The 15995-nt window shown below is 36.9% G+C and overlaps 1 protein-coding gene across 9 annotated transcripts in view; it reads right to left on the minus strand.

Moving 5' to 3' along the window:
- Nucleotides 1-9544: 9544 nt before the first annotated feature.
- Nucleotides 9545-15995, minus strand: part of rapgef6 (Rap guanine nucleotide exchange factor (GEF) 6) — a 112542-nt gene continuing 106091 nt past the window's right edge. For 4 of the 9 annotated variants that reach the window (XM_067375481.1, XM_067375479.1, XM_067375478.1 and 1 more), the window contains 2 exons: nucleotides 13709-14032; nucleotides 9545-10679 (listed from right to left, as the gene is read on the minus strand). In XM_067375481.1, coding sequence (XP_067231582.1) covers nucleotides 10657-10679; nucleotides 13709-14032 — 347 coding nt within the window. In that variant the 3' untranslated portion in view covers nucleotides 9545-10656. The remainder of the gene's footprint in view (nucleotides 10680-13708; nucleotides 14033-15995) is intronic. The other 5 variants (XM_067375486.1, XM_067375485.1, XM_067375487.1 and 2 more) reach the window with 3 other exon arrangements.

The raw sequence follows: 15995 nt of genomic DNA on the forward strand, positions 1-15995 counted from the left end.
TGTAGCTACTGGACTGTGCCTACAACACAACTGAATACAGTTAGTTTGTAGCCTACTTAATTGTAATTGAGATCATGGAATGCTGAGTGAATTTGACCCTTTTTTTTCTTTTTCTTTTTAATCATTCATCACTTGGAGGCATATTAATAAAGGGGCTTTGTCTGTTTCAAAAAGTAACCAAAAAAGTAAACACTAAATGTTAATTGCAACAGTTCTATCATACTTAAAATTAAACTCATTAGGCCTACAAAGAAAAAAAGTGTTCTCTTTTGAATTCCCATTTGCTGATGCATTTAAATGTGATACATTTTTATTTGTACTTTATAAATTAACGCAAAATTAGCATCTTCTAGTACAAATCCACAGTTCTCACATTTATTTATGCATTAGAAAATTACATATTAGCTTGTGCCTTATATTGTGATCTCACATAGCAGAATATTTTAGTCCAGAGACATGTGACGCATATATAGGCCTACATGCATGCAGTTTTAACGCAGCTTTTTTGGTTATTTCATGACTTAATAGACGATAAAACTACAACGTTGCATTTATAGTGAGTACAGCGCACCATATTCGCGCATGATTGAAAAGTGCGCGGTCTTGCAACCCACCAGCTGAGAAGCATTTACGTAAGCTATAGCTATATAATGTTCGCCGTTCACTGTTGTTCTGCTGAAGCTCATTCAGCAACTGTATCGTTTCGCGCGCGTTTGACTGAGGCGAAGTTGGAGTGCGCGTCTGAAAAGTCTCCCGTTTTTGTGATCTTAAAGAGATGGTTCTGCATTTAAATAAACACAATTCTTGTCAACAAAAAAAGTAGACAGAAACAGCAATTGTGAGCGGGGTGGCCAAAGGGGTGGCATAAGCTCATCCCCTTAAACCTCACTCCCATCCGGGTCACAGCACCAATATAACTGGTCCTACTCACACCACTCCAAGCAGGTTTCGAACCGGCATTTCCAGCATAGGAGGTGGGCGCTAACAAGGACACTAAAGACCCCAGCCTATACCACAGTCACTAGTGCACCTTTTTAGGCCAGGGGAGTGAGGTTTATTCACAGTTCTTACTAGCTGACCTCTGTTACACTCACCCCCCTAAACCTCACTCCCATCCGGGTCACGGCACCAATATAACGGGTCCTACTCACACCACTCCAAGCAGGTTTCGAACCGGCATTTCCAGCATAGGAGGTGGGCGCTAACAAGGACACTAAAGACCCCAGCCTATAGACCCCTTAAAAGTTTGTAAACATTGCAACATTTCCTGGTGGGCGGGGCTTAGCTGGAGGCAAAAAGAGATGCTGGACTCAATGTTGACAAGCGTAAGCTAGCATGTTTTAGGAGGGATTTATTAAACATAGAAGCTGAAGAAGGTTCAGAACTGTCTGAATATGTACAATCACTGACTCTGCGGGACTGTGACAGCTATTTTTGTAAATTACCTTAAGTTTTGGATATTTCCTAGACAACATATGAATTACTTTCGGGTGGTTCTGGGAATTTTGTCAAGTCTTATTGTCTAATGTAACCTAACGCTGGGCTAACTATGATTATGGCTAGCAATGTGGATTATTTTAAGAGACCATTCAAAGGATTGCACACACATCTATCGCTGTATGTTTGTTTAACGTTTAAGCTAGCTAGTGCGCTGAAAGTTGGCGACTTTTCACCTATAAAACAGAAACTTGCTGATTTGTACTAGATAAAACCAACACACCATTACATATGCATCGATTATTTTACCTGATATGAAGTGTGCACTGCAAACACAAGCATTATTTATGATCGTCTCCGTCCAGTCTGTACGCCGTATTGCATTCAACCACAATTATCCTTTTGATTTCTGTGAAGGAATGTCTGCCGGGATCTGGTAAAACTTTAGTTTTGAACCAAAAGTGCTGTTCCTTTTATTCTGGCAGCCAAAAACACAACAAGACGACATTTTAAAGTCAAAACCTCAAACTTTTAGCGCGACCGCTATTAGTTCTTATTCATGTTTTGCCTCCAGCTAGAGCGGTGACGTCACAGTGTCGTAGACGATTAAGGGGTCTATACCACAGTCACTAGTGCACCTTTTTAGGCCAGGGGAGTGAGGTTTATTCACAGTTCTTACTAGCTGACACCCCCCTAAACCTCACTCTCATCCGGGTCACGGCACCACTGTAACCACTTCCGGTCCTACTCGCTCCGAATGGAAGCAGTGTTCCTCTTGAGGACAGAGGAGTGAGATTTCCTCACACAGCTCTTACTAGCTAGCCTCCATTACATATACATACTAAAGGTGAATCGGGAGAAGCGTCACATTAATGTCACATGCAGAACTGTTCTGCACAGTCAAAACAGATCACATTAATAGTCCATATTTTGAGGTTTTACTGGTGGTGTTAGTACTCTCCATTTACAGTTACTCAAAAACAAGACTGCATTTTAGATATGATGTTATTTCATATAAAAAAAGAGCTTATGCCCAAAATATTATAGTGTCTCATTTTTCTATGTACTACATAACATTTTTTGTCTTAATATTTGTAATTGGTGTACACTTACTAAATGTCACAAAAAGCATTTTCAAATGATATTACCACAAAACACTTTGACCCAGTCTCCAATGTAATTTAATAAAACGATGAGAGTTAATAGCAAAGGCTGCATAATTAACTGCAATTCAGAGTTCACAACTGCCTTACATGCTGGTGTAACCTAGGCTCTCGTGTGAATGAAGGGAGGGTTTTTATTTCCTACCAGAGGAAATAAGTTTGGAGAAAGCCAAAGAACACCATTCTTGCCAACTGTTAAACATGGTGGGAATCAATGACAGTAAGCTGTCATCTTTTGGGACTCATTACGTTTAACGGTTGCTCTGCATGTTGTGTAACAGCCAAGTTAAATTTCTGATGACTGTAAGAACATCTGCTGAAGGAGGTGGATTTTCTTACAGAGTTCCTCAGCTGTGGAATCGCCCGTCTGCCTAGATTATAAATGTCTGAAATTATATATTTAAGTGATGAATTAAAGCATTCCTATTTAGTCGAGTATATTGTGAAGTCAAAGCATGCTGACAAACCAGAATAATACTCAAACATTGTTAGAACACTGACACAGTACTGTTGAACGATTGAAGCAGGCTCAGATCCCGTGTTTCCTGTCTTACATTAACCTGAGCCAGACACCGTCAGGTCTTTTTTAAGCATATGTATAGATTACTGTGTGTGTCTCTCATGTCACGCCATCTTCGTGACCGCAGTCATCAAACGCACCGCCGCAGAAGGTCACCGGTGTCAGTCCTCCGGTTCCATGTGTTCTCAAAGTCATCACATTCAAATCTATTTTCCCTGCGTGTCCTGTAATAGAAAAGGAAAAGGCAGGGAGATGAGCAGCCGGAGAAGAGGGATCTACTGAGTAAACAGCATGACACTGAGCTGTAATTGTGCTCTCAGTCTCCAGTCTACATATAAACACGCTTCAGTGTTTCATTAGACAAGCACATTTGCTCTAGATTGTGTTGACAATATCGATTTTATTTGATTTTCAGTTTGATGAACAGATATCGATTCTTAAACCCTAAAATAAAAAAAAAAAGGGTTTTGGCAAAGGATTTGGCAAAAAATACAGCTACATGCAAAAAAAAAAAAAAACATAATGAGTTAATATTTTGTTGGTTCTCTTGTTTTTGCATGCGTTCATAATTTCTTTGTACGACCACCTGGACCGTTTCAGTGTGTTATTATCACAAATAAAATCGACTCCAAGCTTACAAAATCTATAACACATTTTAATAATATTTGCATAACGGGTGAATGTGGCAATTTTTCACTGTCCACTACTGTACAAGTCAACGAACTCTCATCAGAGTATCAGTAGACTGTCTGCTTAATATCTGCTAACTCTTTATCTTGATGCTCCTCAAGAGACATTCTACTGACTAGAAGTAATTTTGCATCTAAATGTTAACTTATTCTACTAACACCAACCCTAACCTAATGGACTGATACTCTATTGAGAGTGAAGCCCTGGATATACTTCATTTTTTTACGCATATGCTAGTGTACTTGCGCAGTCGAACACACAGCCTCAAAACAAGCTTTTTGGAGCTTTTTTGAAACTCTAGTGACGTTGGAACAAGTAATAACCTTTTTTCCAGGCTTCTGATTGGCCAAAATGGCTTTACGGTTAGGGTTATATCGCCACCTGTTGGTCTGGCATGCTCTTGACAGCGTGTTTTTACGTTTTCATGTGGACTCGATTTTTTTTTCTTTTGAACGAAGGAGGAAAAACTCTGTTTATAAAAATACCCGTGCATGTGTAGACAAGGCCAAAGACACCGTTGAGTCTGTCTATCAAGCCATTGTGCTTGTGGTGTAAATGAAGAGCCTGGCATCATCAATCTGTCAGATGAGGCTCTTTTACAGTGTACTGATGTTAAACTAGACTTTATTAAATGCCAACACTCATAATAGTGTGTCTGAGAGCTCAGTGTAGTGTCTTTCAGCTCTGTCTCACTGCTCAGGTGAACGACACACTAAACACAATCATCACACAGACTCAGAGGTCATGCTTCTGCATCTCTGCTTCAAGCGTCTGTCTGAGTGTGTGTGTGTGTGTGTGTTTGATTTTGGTCTGTGGATTTCAATCTGATCTGCTCCAGATTTCATCATTCAGACTTTCTGATGAAGTCTTTCTCACAGTTAAACAGGGCTTGCTAATATTCACAGGTCCTGAGAGAGCAGCCTGTGTTATTATAGAGGAAACCAACTGATGCTCCACAGAATCAAACGCCTCAAAAGGAAGTCTTTGTCTGTTATGTTTATTTCCATATTTTTCTTGTCTTTTATTGCTGTAATTGTCATTGGGTATACAAACACTTTTTAAGTGAGTTTGAAAATGAGGTAAGTGATGACATTTTGTGTATGAATCACACACAGCAGTTTTCTGGAAGAGTATCAGTGTTCTTCAGCATGCACTTTTATTCCAGAGTTTCTCTGTTGTATAGATTGCACACATCTGTGTTTGGTTTTTAACACAGCTGAAGGAGTGTGTGCTCATGCTCAGTAAATCAGCTCTCAGACTAGAGTCTCTGTCAGCATCACACCAGCTTCAGGAGTGAATGGACACTGACACCTAGTGTTTCTCTGTGGAAGTACGTTTTGTCTGCTGAGCTTCAGATGTTCCTTGGCACCGATTCTTTCTAATGATTTTCTCGAAGCATTTCTGTCTGTTTGTTAAGGACAGGGTTCCTCATTCCTTTAATTAAACTCCATTGAAATGTGTCTGAATTTACTAATCAAAGTCTTCGGTTTACCTTGAACGATGCAGCCAGGCGTGTTGGAGCGCAAATGAATCCTGCAGGAAAAGTGGCTTTTCAGGACCAGAAGAGCAGAATCCTGGTTCACGAGTAAAACTGTGAGTTATTAACCCTGGTGCGGTCTTCGTTTGGGAAGTCACACTCAGAGTCTTTGGGGTCTCCACAGACCCCAGGCAACAAAATGTAATTTTGTAACAATTTTTTTTTTTTAAACAAATGTAATTTTATTCTGTTTATTAATGTTTTTACTCGACATGTGTGCAGTTTTTGGAGGATTTATCATAGTTTTTAAATTTATATAAATAAATAAAAAAATATTTTTTAATACAAAAACAGCTTTTTAATATAAAATTCACTTTATAAAAGACCCACATTTCTAACTTTTATTTTTCATGGGGATCACATGGATAATTTGACATGGTTTAGTGTGAGATTTTTGTCCATCTTTTGGAAAATGCAGTTTTAAAAGTAAAAAATGATCATTTTATCCAGTAGATGGTGCCAGAGCTCCACTATTTGCTGTTTGACTGACTGAAAGACTCTTTACACAAGTATTTTCCAATTGGATTCATATCTAAATATTATGAAATCACAATTGTGACAATAAAGATTTTGTAGTCAAAGTGTAGTATTTTTTGTAATGAATTTTTTTTTTCAATATTGTTACATTATGATGAGACCCCGCTTAGAAAATGGACAAAATTCATCCTCAATATCCAATCAATATTATTGAAAAACTTTTTTTTTCAGTACCAAAAAAAAAAAAAAAAAAAAAAAAAACTACACTTTGACAAAAAGTACTTTTTATTGTCATAATTGTGATTTCATAACATTTAGACATGAATCCAACTGAAAAAAACTTGTGTAAAGATGTCTTTCAGTCAGTCAAACAGCAAATAGTGGAGCTCTGCAGCATCTACTGGATAAAATGAGATTTGTTTTTACTATTAAAACTGCATTTTCAAAAAGATGGTCAAAAATCTTACACTAAACCATGTCAAATTATCCATGTGATCCCCATGAATTAAAGTTAGAAATGTGGGTCTTTTATAAAGTGAATTTTACATCAAAAGATGTTTTTGTATAAAAACCTATTCAAATCCTCCAAAAACTGCACAAAAATGAAGTAAAAACATTAATAAACCGAGTTAAATTACATTTGTTTTTTAAAAAACAATTATTTTGTTACAAAATTACATTTACAAATATCCTGAGTGTGACTTTTTTTTCTACACCAACATAAAAACAAGATATCACTCAATTTATATATATATATATATATATATATATATATATATATATATATATATATATATATATATATATATATATATATATATATATATATATATATATATAATTTTTTTTTTTTTTTTTTTTTTTTTTTTTAGATATAGAAAGTTTCATGTCATTTGGACAAAGATAACTTTTTTATGTGAGCAAACGTCGTTTGGGGTCTAAAAAGACCCCAAAGACCCTATAAGGGTTAAATATTATTATTAATAATACTGGGAGGAATATCAACTTTGTTTCAACAATGTTATTGTTCCAACATTAATGCATTTTACAATCTAATCCAAAACAGAGTTACACATAATTCAGAACAGAAGCTTCAATTTTCTACCATGAAACGTAAAACACCACGTTTCTGAGAACACTTTGAATCCCTCAGATGTGTTTGGCAGTCAGTGTTTCTTTCGTTTCTCTTGTGGTTCTCTTACTCAGTTCGACACGTCCATGACATGCTACGATGAAATGAAATCGCCTCAGACATATGTGACCTCCGGAGGGAGCAGCCTTCAAAATGACACACAGCCGGGTTCTCCAGTTCTTCCCTGCCTGGAAGTTTCAAGTCATCCTGAAGACCCTGATAGTTGGTTGAGGATTGGACAGAGTCCGTTCAGGAGCAGAACTGAAATGAAAAACTCTGGTCAACGTTTGTTGAGAAGTGACTGGTTCTTGTGATCAAAACAATCACAAAATACAAAAAAATTAAAACACACTTTGTGCCGGGAGGTTTACAAATCTTACGTAGATGTACAAAATCTGAACATGAAGCACAATTAATGGGAAGTACTTCTTTCCCTTTTATCATCCTTTAATACTCTTCTGTCTGGACTCCGAGAGCTGCTCTTGTGATCTATAATGCATATTGTGAAAAGCAGTTTAGAATAATTTCCAGAAGTCTCAGCTATGGAGGCCTGAAGGAAGGAAAAAACGCCCATTTAACCACCTAAAATATTCTCTGTCAACTTGGCAGGGCTTTGAACGTGCTGCTGAATATTCAGACGCCGATGCATCTCTTGTCCTGAGCTCATCACACATCGATGATAGAGAATCATTAAACAAGTCATTGCTTGATTTTACTTTGGGACCTGGCCTGCTGTTGCAGAGAACAGAGAACCGATGGATGTTCATTATTGATGTGGCATTCGTTAGGTCGAATCCGAGTTTGAAGAACCATCCTGAGCTCAGATGATTTGATTGAACGCAGCTTCCTACAGCTATTACTGATGCTGAACAGTAGAAGTACTCACACGTGTGTTACCCTGGATAACAATCTTCGTCCCCTCATTCAGGAATTGTGCGCCACCTTCTTTTCGTGTAAAGTAGGTAAAGTGCTGGTTCTGTGAGGCTGAGGCCCTGCATTCGTCAGTGTCTTGGGGGTCTGATGCTTGAAGCTTTTGAAAGTGTGAATACTTTGCTTTAAAGGTGCCGTAGAACGTGTTTTCACAAGATGTAATATAAGTCTAAGGTGTCCCCTGAATGTGTCTGTGAAGTTTCAGCTTAAAATACCCCATAGATTTTTTTTAATTAATTTTTTTAACTGCATATTTTGGGGCATCATTAACTATGCGCAGATTCAAGCTGCTGCCCCTTTAAATCCTCGCCCCCGAGCTCGAGCTTCGAGTTTAATAATTTCATTATTAAACACTTGCAGTCTGTATAATTCATGAACACAACTTCATTCTTTATAAATCTCTCCAACAGTGTGTAATGTTAGCTTTAGCCACGGAGCGCTATCAAACTCATTCAGAATCAAATGTAAACATCCAAATAAATACTATACTCACATGATCAGCATGCAGTATGCATGACAAACATTTTGTAAAGATCCATTTTGAGGGTTATATTAGCTGTGTGAACTTTGTTTATGCACTGTTTTATAGTCGAGAGCTCGGGGGGCAAGGAGCGCGCGATTTAAAGGGGCCGCAGCCTGAATCGGTGCATAGTTAATGATGCCCCAAAATAGACAGTTAAAAATTAATAATAAAAAAAAATAGTCGAGAGCTCGGGGGTGGGGAGTGCGAGGATTTAAAGGGGAAGCGCGCTGAATCTGTGCATTTCTAATTATGCCCCAAAATAGGCAGTTACAAATCGAATAATAAAAAATCTATGGGGTATTTTGAGCTGAAACTTCACAGACACATTCAGGGGACACCTTAGACTTATATTACATCTTGTGAACAAGCATTCTAGGGCACATTTAAAGATTCAGTGAAGGGTTAACTGACACAAACCGTACCATGAAACCTTTCAGAAATCAGAATAGTGAACTTAAGGACTGTATTGTAAAATATTTTACAAATCACAAATAGTCTATTTGAGCCTAGTATGACCCGACTAGACAAAACTTACAAGCTGATTTAGGATGTGAAGGTCATTAAAGATGTGCTATTTTTCACAATCCTGATTAGCGAACTTACCAAGGGGTTTACAGATAAGAGCTTTTTGTAAAGAAAAAAATAAATAAAACAATTTCACAAATCAAGCAGGCAAATCAAGGTGACACTGGTTTCAGGCTTCTAAGTGTCTAATTTTTGGAGTTATAGGTATTATAAAAAAAAAAAAAGAAAAAAAAGAAAAAAAAGAAGATTTTGGACCGGAGGACAGCGTCACCTGAATTCACAAATCATGAAGAATGATATGCAATATTATTTGCATGTCTATGACAGAGCACTGCGGATTTATAGTCAAACGAAATTTGAATATCAATCCCCATACTAGACACACACCAAATACTGATGAAATATGAAATTCATATTCATGGATCAGGTCATTTATAAACAGGGAACAGTACAAAGATGAGGCATTTACCTGTTTGGCCTAAATAAAGTAGTCTCTGGAAGATCCTTACAGAAACAGAAAAATCCTGCAAGACTGTTTGAAATGATGGTCAGTGGAAATCGAGACATATTAACTCTTACAATGAACCTGTAACGTTCCTAATAGAGTTTTAAGAAACAAATAATTTCTGCCCAGTAACAGGAGCGGTCACAACCCCAGATTTATTTCAACAAAATAGTGAAAATACAGTTTATATAGCGCACTCTCTTCTCAGCTGTACATGATCAGTAACATTCATTTACAACAAAACATACATTAAAAAACCCTTTATGCTTATATCATTAATACAATCTATGCTGTTCATAGCAAAACAACATACGAAAAATAAAATAAGAAGAAGAAGAAAAGCATCTGGGTCCAGACGTTAATGTAAATGATAAAAATGTAATACTCCAGTTATTATCCCTTAATATAATACATTATTTTATTTCATTTCAACCCTATACATCTAAGGTTTAGTTCATATACAAATGTATTCATTTGCTTACAGAGAACAACGACTATGAAAACATTTGCATTCTATACAAAATGTTCTGTCCAAAGAGCATGAACTAATAAGGAATGAAAATGCACATCTAGCATATAAATATATTTTCCCTTGACAAGCATTATTGATCTCGCTCACTATGTACAACGACAGGAGTAGCAAATCCAATAGCTTAGACTGTACAAATCGGACGACGTCGTCAGTGCGGCATCCACCATTATTATTGCGTAAAAAACTAGGCAGCACGATGCGCATTTCAGCAAGAAGAAACACTGTAAACCGAGAACGTGTGTAAACGCGTCAGATGCTGAAATCATGCGTAAGGGTGAGAACCGTCCTGATCTCACGGTGGACAGAGCTTGTTCAAACATTGAGGAAGGTGTGCACCATTAAAGTACCATAAACGTGCCTTCGAACCATGTTGGATGCAAGAAGGTGCTGCATGCACATGGTGTGATGCTCAAGCTCTATGAGACAAATGTCCGTTTTCTCCAAGAGGAACCGACTGGATGGTGAACAGTGTGTCTCTGCATGGCAGGAGGGTGAAACATGAGACGTCAACTGAAAGAGGCATTGGAGAGACAGGGGCAGCTTTTGGTGGACAATCTTTCTTCAGCGAGGTGGCCGATGATCAAGGATGGATGGGTTTTGTTGCTAAATTACCACAAAGATGTGTTTAACTGGTGCAAACCTGTACCATCTCTGGCATTAACCAGGAGCGTCGGTTGACGTCCAGTCACACGGCTGAAACCTGCTCATCTGAAAAACACACATGGTCACGGTCAGTGAGTTCAAAGCATCACTGCTGGTCTGCGCTGAACACACAGCAAAGCATCAACACACACTGAAAGCAATGTTACATCCCAAACCTCAATTGCTTGTTTCAACCAATGTCACTAAAACATGACCAGGTCACATTTCACCCCAACGGAAATTATATTTTGCATAAAATAAAGCCTATTTGGTACGCCGACCAGCAATTCACAAACAATCCCTGCCATTAGTTTCCATTAATTTGCACGCAAGATTTAGCGAATCGAGGGAACAAAATAGTCAATCGTGTGCAAGATTTAGCAAATCGAGGGAACGAAACAGTAAATCGTTAACACAATTTAGCAAATCGAGGGAACGAAATAGTAAATCGTCCACACAATTTAGCGAATCGAGGGAACAAAATAGTCAATCGTGTGCAAGATTTAGCAAATCGAGGGAACGAAATAGTAAATTGCACGCAAGATTTAGCGAATCGAGGGAACAAAATAGTCAATCGTGTGCAAGATTTAGCGAATTGAGGGAACGAAATAGTAAATTGAGTGCAAGATTTAGCAAATCGAGGGAACGAAATAGTAAATCGTCCACACAATTTAGTGAATCGAGGGAACGAAATAGTAAATTGCACGCAAGATTTAGCGAATCGAGGGAACAAAATAGTAAATCGAGTGCAAGATTTAGCGAATTGAGGGAACGAAATAGTAAATTGAGTGCAAGATTTAGCAAATCGAGGGAACGAAACAGTAAATCGTTAACACAATTTAGCAAATTGAGGGAACGAAATAGTAAATTGCACGCAAGATTTAGCAAATCGAGGGAACAAAATAGTCAATCGTGTGCAAGATTTAGCACATCGAGGGAAAGAAATAGTAAATCCTCCACACAATTTAGCGAATCGAGGGAACAAAATAGTAAATCATGCGCAAGATTTAGCACATCGAGGGAACGAAATAGTAAATCGTCCACACAATTTAGTGAATCGAGGGAACGAAATAGTAAATTGCACGCAAGATTTAGTGAATCGAGGGAACAAAATAGTCAATCGTGTGCAAGATTTAGCAAATCGAGGGAACGAAACAGTAAATCGTCAACACAATTTAGCAAATTGAGGGAACTAAATATTAAATCGCGCACAAGATTTAGTGAATCGAGGGAACGAAATAGTCAATTGCGTGCAAGATTTAGCAAATTGAGGGAACGAAATAGTAAATTGCGTGCAAGATTTAGCAAATTGAGGGAACGAAATAGTAAATCATGCACAAGATTTAGCAAATTGAGGGAACAAAATAGTAAATTGCGTGCAAGATTTAGCAAATTGAGGGAACGAAATAGTAAATTGCGCACAAGATTTAGCAAATTGAGGGAACGAAATAGTAAATCATGCGCAAGATTTAACGAATCAAGGGAACAAAATAGTAAATCGTCCACACGAAATGATTAAGCACATCAATGAAACGAAATAGTAAATTGAGTGCAAGATTTAGCGAATCGAGGGAACGAAATAGTAAATTGTTCACAAGATTTAGCAAATTGAGGGAACGAAATAGTAAATCATGCACAAGATTTAACGACTCGAGGGAACGAAATAGTAAATTGAGTGCAAGATTTAGCGAATCGAGGGAACAAAATATTAAATCGCACACAAGATTTAGTGAATCGAGGGAACGAAATAGTAAATTGCTTGCAAGATTTAGTGAATCGAGGGGACGAAATAGTAAATCATGCGCAAGATTTAATGAATCGAGGGAACGAAATAGTAAATTGAGTGCAAGATTTAGCGAATCGAGGGAACGAAATAGTAAATTGTGCACAAGATTTAGCAAATTGAAGGAACGAAATAGTAAATCATGAGCACGATTTAGCGAATCGAGTGAACGAAATAGTAAATCGTCCACACGAAATGATTAAGCACATCAATGAAACGAAATAGTAAATTGAGTGCAAGATTTAGCGAATCGAGGGAACGAAATAGTAAATTGTTCACAAGATTTAGCAAATTGAGGGAACGAAATAGTAAATCATGCACAAGATTTAACGAATCGAGGGAACGAAATAGTAAATTGAGTGCAAGATTTAGCGAATCAAGGGAACGAAATAGTAAATTGTGCACAAGATTTAGCAAATTGAAGGAACGAAATAGTAAATCATGAGCACGATTTAGCGAATCGAGGGAACGAAATATTAAATCGCACACAAGATTTAGTGAATCGAGGGAACGAAATAGTAAATTGCTTGCAAGATTTAGTGAATCGAGGGAACGAAATAGTAAATTGAGTGCAAGATTTAGTGAATCGAGGAAACGAAATAGTAAATTGTGCACAAGATTTAGCAAATTGACGGAACGAAATAGTAAATCATGAGCACGATTTAGCGAATCGAGGGAACGAAATATTAAATCGCACACAAGATTTAGTGAATCGAGGGAACGAAATAGTAAATTGCTTGCAAGATTTAGTGAATCGAGGGAACGAAATAGTAAATCATGCGCAAGATTTAATGAATCGAGGGAACGAAATAGTAAATCGTCCACACAATTTAGCGAATGAAGGGAACAAAATAGTAAATCGTGCGCAAGATTAAGCAAATCGAGGGAACGAAATAGTAAATCACGCACTGTAAGAACTTAATAATAATAATTTTCCAATTAGCATAGAGTGAGAAAAAAAAAACATTTTCACCATGTTTTTAGGAATTAAATGTTGTAAATCAGGCAAATGATATGGACAAACCTTCAGAATGTAAAGTGTAAAGTTTGGTGTATGTAAAGCTGCTGAAGTGGACAAAAACACAATCTTTAAAGATATGTATTATGATTGAAATCTATGAATGCAAATATATAATTTTATGAAAATGTAACTTTATAAAAAGCCAAACAGCCCATAATCTCAAAATGGACCAGTGCATGTTTCTTCCTGTAGTGTCTTGCCTTAATATCAGCTTTGATTAAATTTGGCACAACAAATACTACCGTAATACAGAAGTAGTCTTTGAAATGCTATTTTCTTTGTGTAAAATACCATTTGCTTCTTTAGATATGGGGGTGAAATGCGAGCCGGATGTGTTTCTCAGCTCCGCAGGGATCGGCCACATACCCTCCTCACTATCGGTCTGAGAATGGAGAGTAACACTGGGCGGTCGGGACAAGGTGGGCTCGGCCAGGCTGTGTCGCAGCTTGCACCTCTGCAAGGCCACGCTATACTCGGGCGGCTTTACGTGGGCCGGCCGCAAGGCTCCTCCGTCCTGCACGTGCGCGTCGCCCAGACTCAGGCCCTGGTACCCCGGCGGAGTCGGGGGCGGCGCTTTGAACCTATCGTCTTTGCAGGGTGACGTTACACAGTACACTGGCAGGAAGCAGGTGGAGAGGTGCAGGAAGTGACGTGATGAAGGGGAAGGAGCACAGAAAGAAACAATACACACACAAACACACACAGACACAAAGCAAACATCAATTAAAGAAATGGGGTACGTAAATCAAAGAAACTGACACAGCATGCACAGATCACGACACAAGCAGATTTGCACATTGAATGCCATCAGTCCTTGGCTGCTTCACACAAACAGGGCACAAAACACGGCCTTCTGCAGCAAAATACTTTCTATTTATCTCTGATAGAAGAAAATTAAATAAATAGACAGAATGTGTCACAGAGTTGATTCTCGAACTAGATTATAGTTACTGATAATGATGCTCTCTTTATGGAAAAAAAATGCCCGATATTTAAATCTCTTTATGGAAAAAACCTGGCCGATATTTAAATCTCTTCATGGAAAAAAATGCCCGATATTTAAATCTCTTCATGGAAAAAAATTTACCGATATTTAAATTTCTTTATGGGAAAAAATGGCCGATATTTAAATCTCTTTATGGAAAAAACTGTCCGATATTTAAATCTCTTTATGGAAAAAACTGTCCGATATTTAAATCTCTTCATGGAAAAAATGCCCGATATTTAAATCTCTTTATGGAAAAAAAATGGCCAATATTTAAATCTCTTTATGGAAAAAACCTGGCCGATATTTAAATCTCTTTATGGAAAAAACCTGGCCGATATTTAAATCTCTTCATGGAAAAAAATGCCCGATATTTAAATCTCTTCATGGAAAAAAACTTGACCGATATTTAAATTTCTTTATGGGAAAAATGGCCGATATTTAAATCTCTTTATGGAAAAAACTGTCCGATATTTAAATCTCTTTATGGAAAAAACTGTCCGATATTTAAATCTCTTTATGGAAAAAACTGTCCGATATTTAAATCTCTTTATGGAAAAATGGCCGATATTTAAATCTCTTCATGGAAAAAAATTGACCGATATTTAAATCTCTTTATGGAAAAAGTTGGCCGATATTTAAATCTCTTCATGGAAAAAAAATTGACCGATATTTAAATCTCTTTATGGAAGAAAACTGGCCGATATTTAAATCTCTTTATGGAAAAAAATGGCCGATATTTAAATCTCTTTATGGAAAAAAATTGACCGATATTTAAATCTCTTTATGGAAGAAAACTGGCCGATATTTAAATCTCTTTATGGAAAAAAATGGCCGATATTTAAATCTCTTTATGGAAAAAAAATGGGCGATATTTAAATCTCTTTATGGAAAAAATGGGCGATATTTAAATCTCTTTATGGAAAAAATGGGCGATATTTAAATCTCTTTATGGAAAAAAACTGTCCGATATTTAAATCTCTTTATGGAAAAAACCTGGCCGATATTTAAATCTCTTCATGGAAAAAAATGGCCAATATTTAAATCTCTTTATGTAAAAAAATGGCCGATATTTAAATCTCTTTATGGAAAAAAACTGTCCGATATTTAAATCTCTTTATGGAAAAATGGGCGATATTTAAATCTCTTTATGGAAAAAAAAATGGGCGATATTTAAATCTCTTTATGGAAAAAATGGGCGATATTTAAATCTCTTTATGGAAAAATGGCCGATATTTAAATCTCTTCATGGAAAAAAATGGCCAATATTTAAATCTCTTTATGGAAAAAAATGGCCGATATTTAAATCTCTTCATGGAAAAAACTGTTGGATATTTAAATCTCTTTATGGAAAAAACTGTCCGATATTTAAATCTCTTTATGGAAAAAACTGTCCGATATTTAAATCTCTTTATGGAAAAAAACTGTCCGATATTTAAATCTCTTTATGGAAAAAAACTGTCCGATATTTAAATCTCTTTATGGAAAAAACCTGGCCGATATTTAAATCTCTTCATGGAAAAAAATGGCCAATATTTAAATCTCTTTATGGAAAAAAATGCTGTCCGATATTTAAATCTCTTTATGGAAAAA

This window comes from Chanodichthys erythropterus, chromosome 22 (genome assembly GCF_024489055.1).
Source record: "Chanodichthys erythropterus isolate Z2021 chromosome 22, ASM2448905v1, whole genome shotgun sequence".
Taxonomy (NCBI): Eukaryota; Metazoa; Chordata; class Actinopteri; order Cypriniformes; family Xenocyprididae; genus Chanodichthys; species Chanodichthys erythropterus.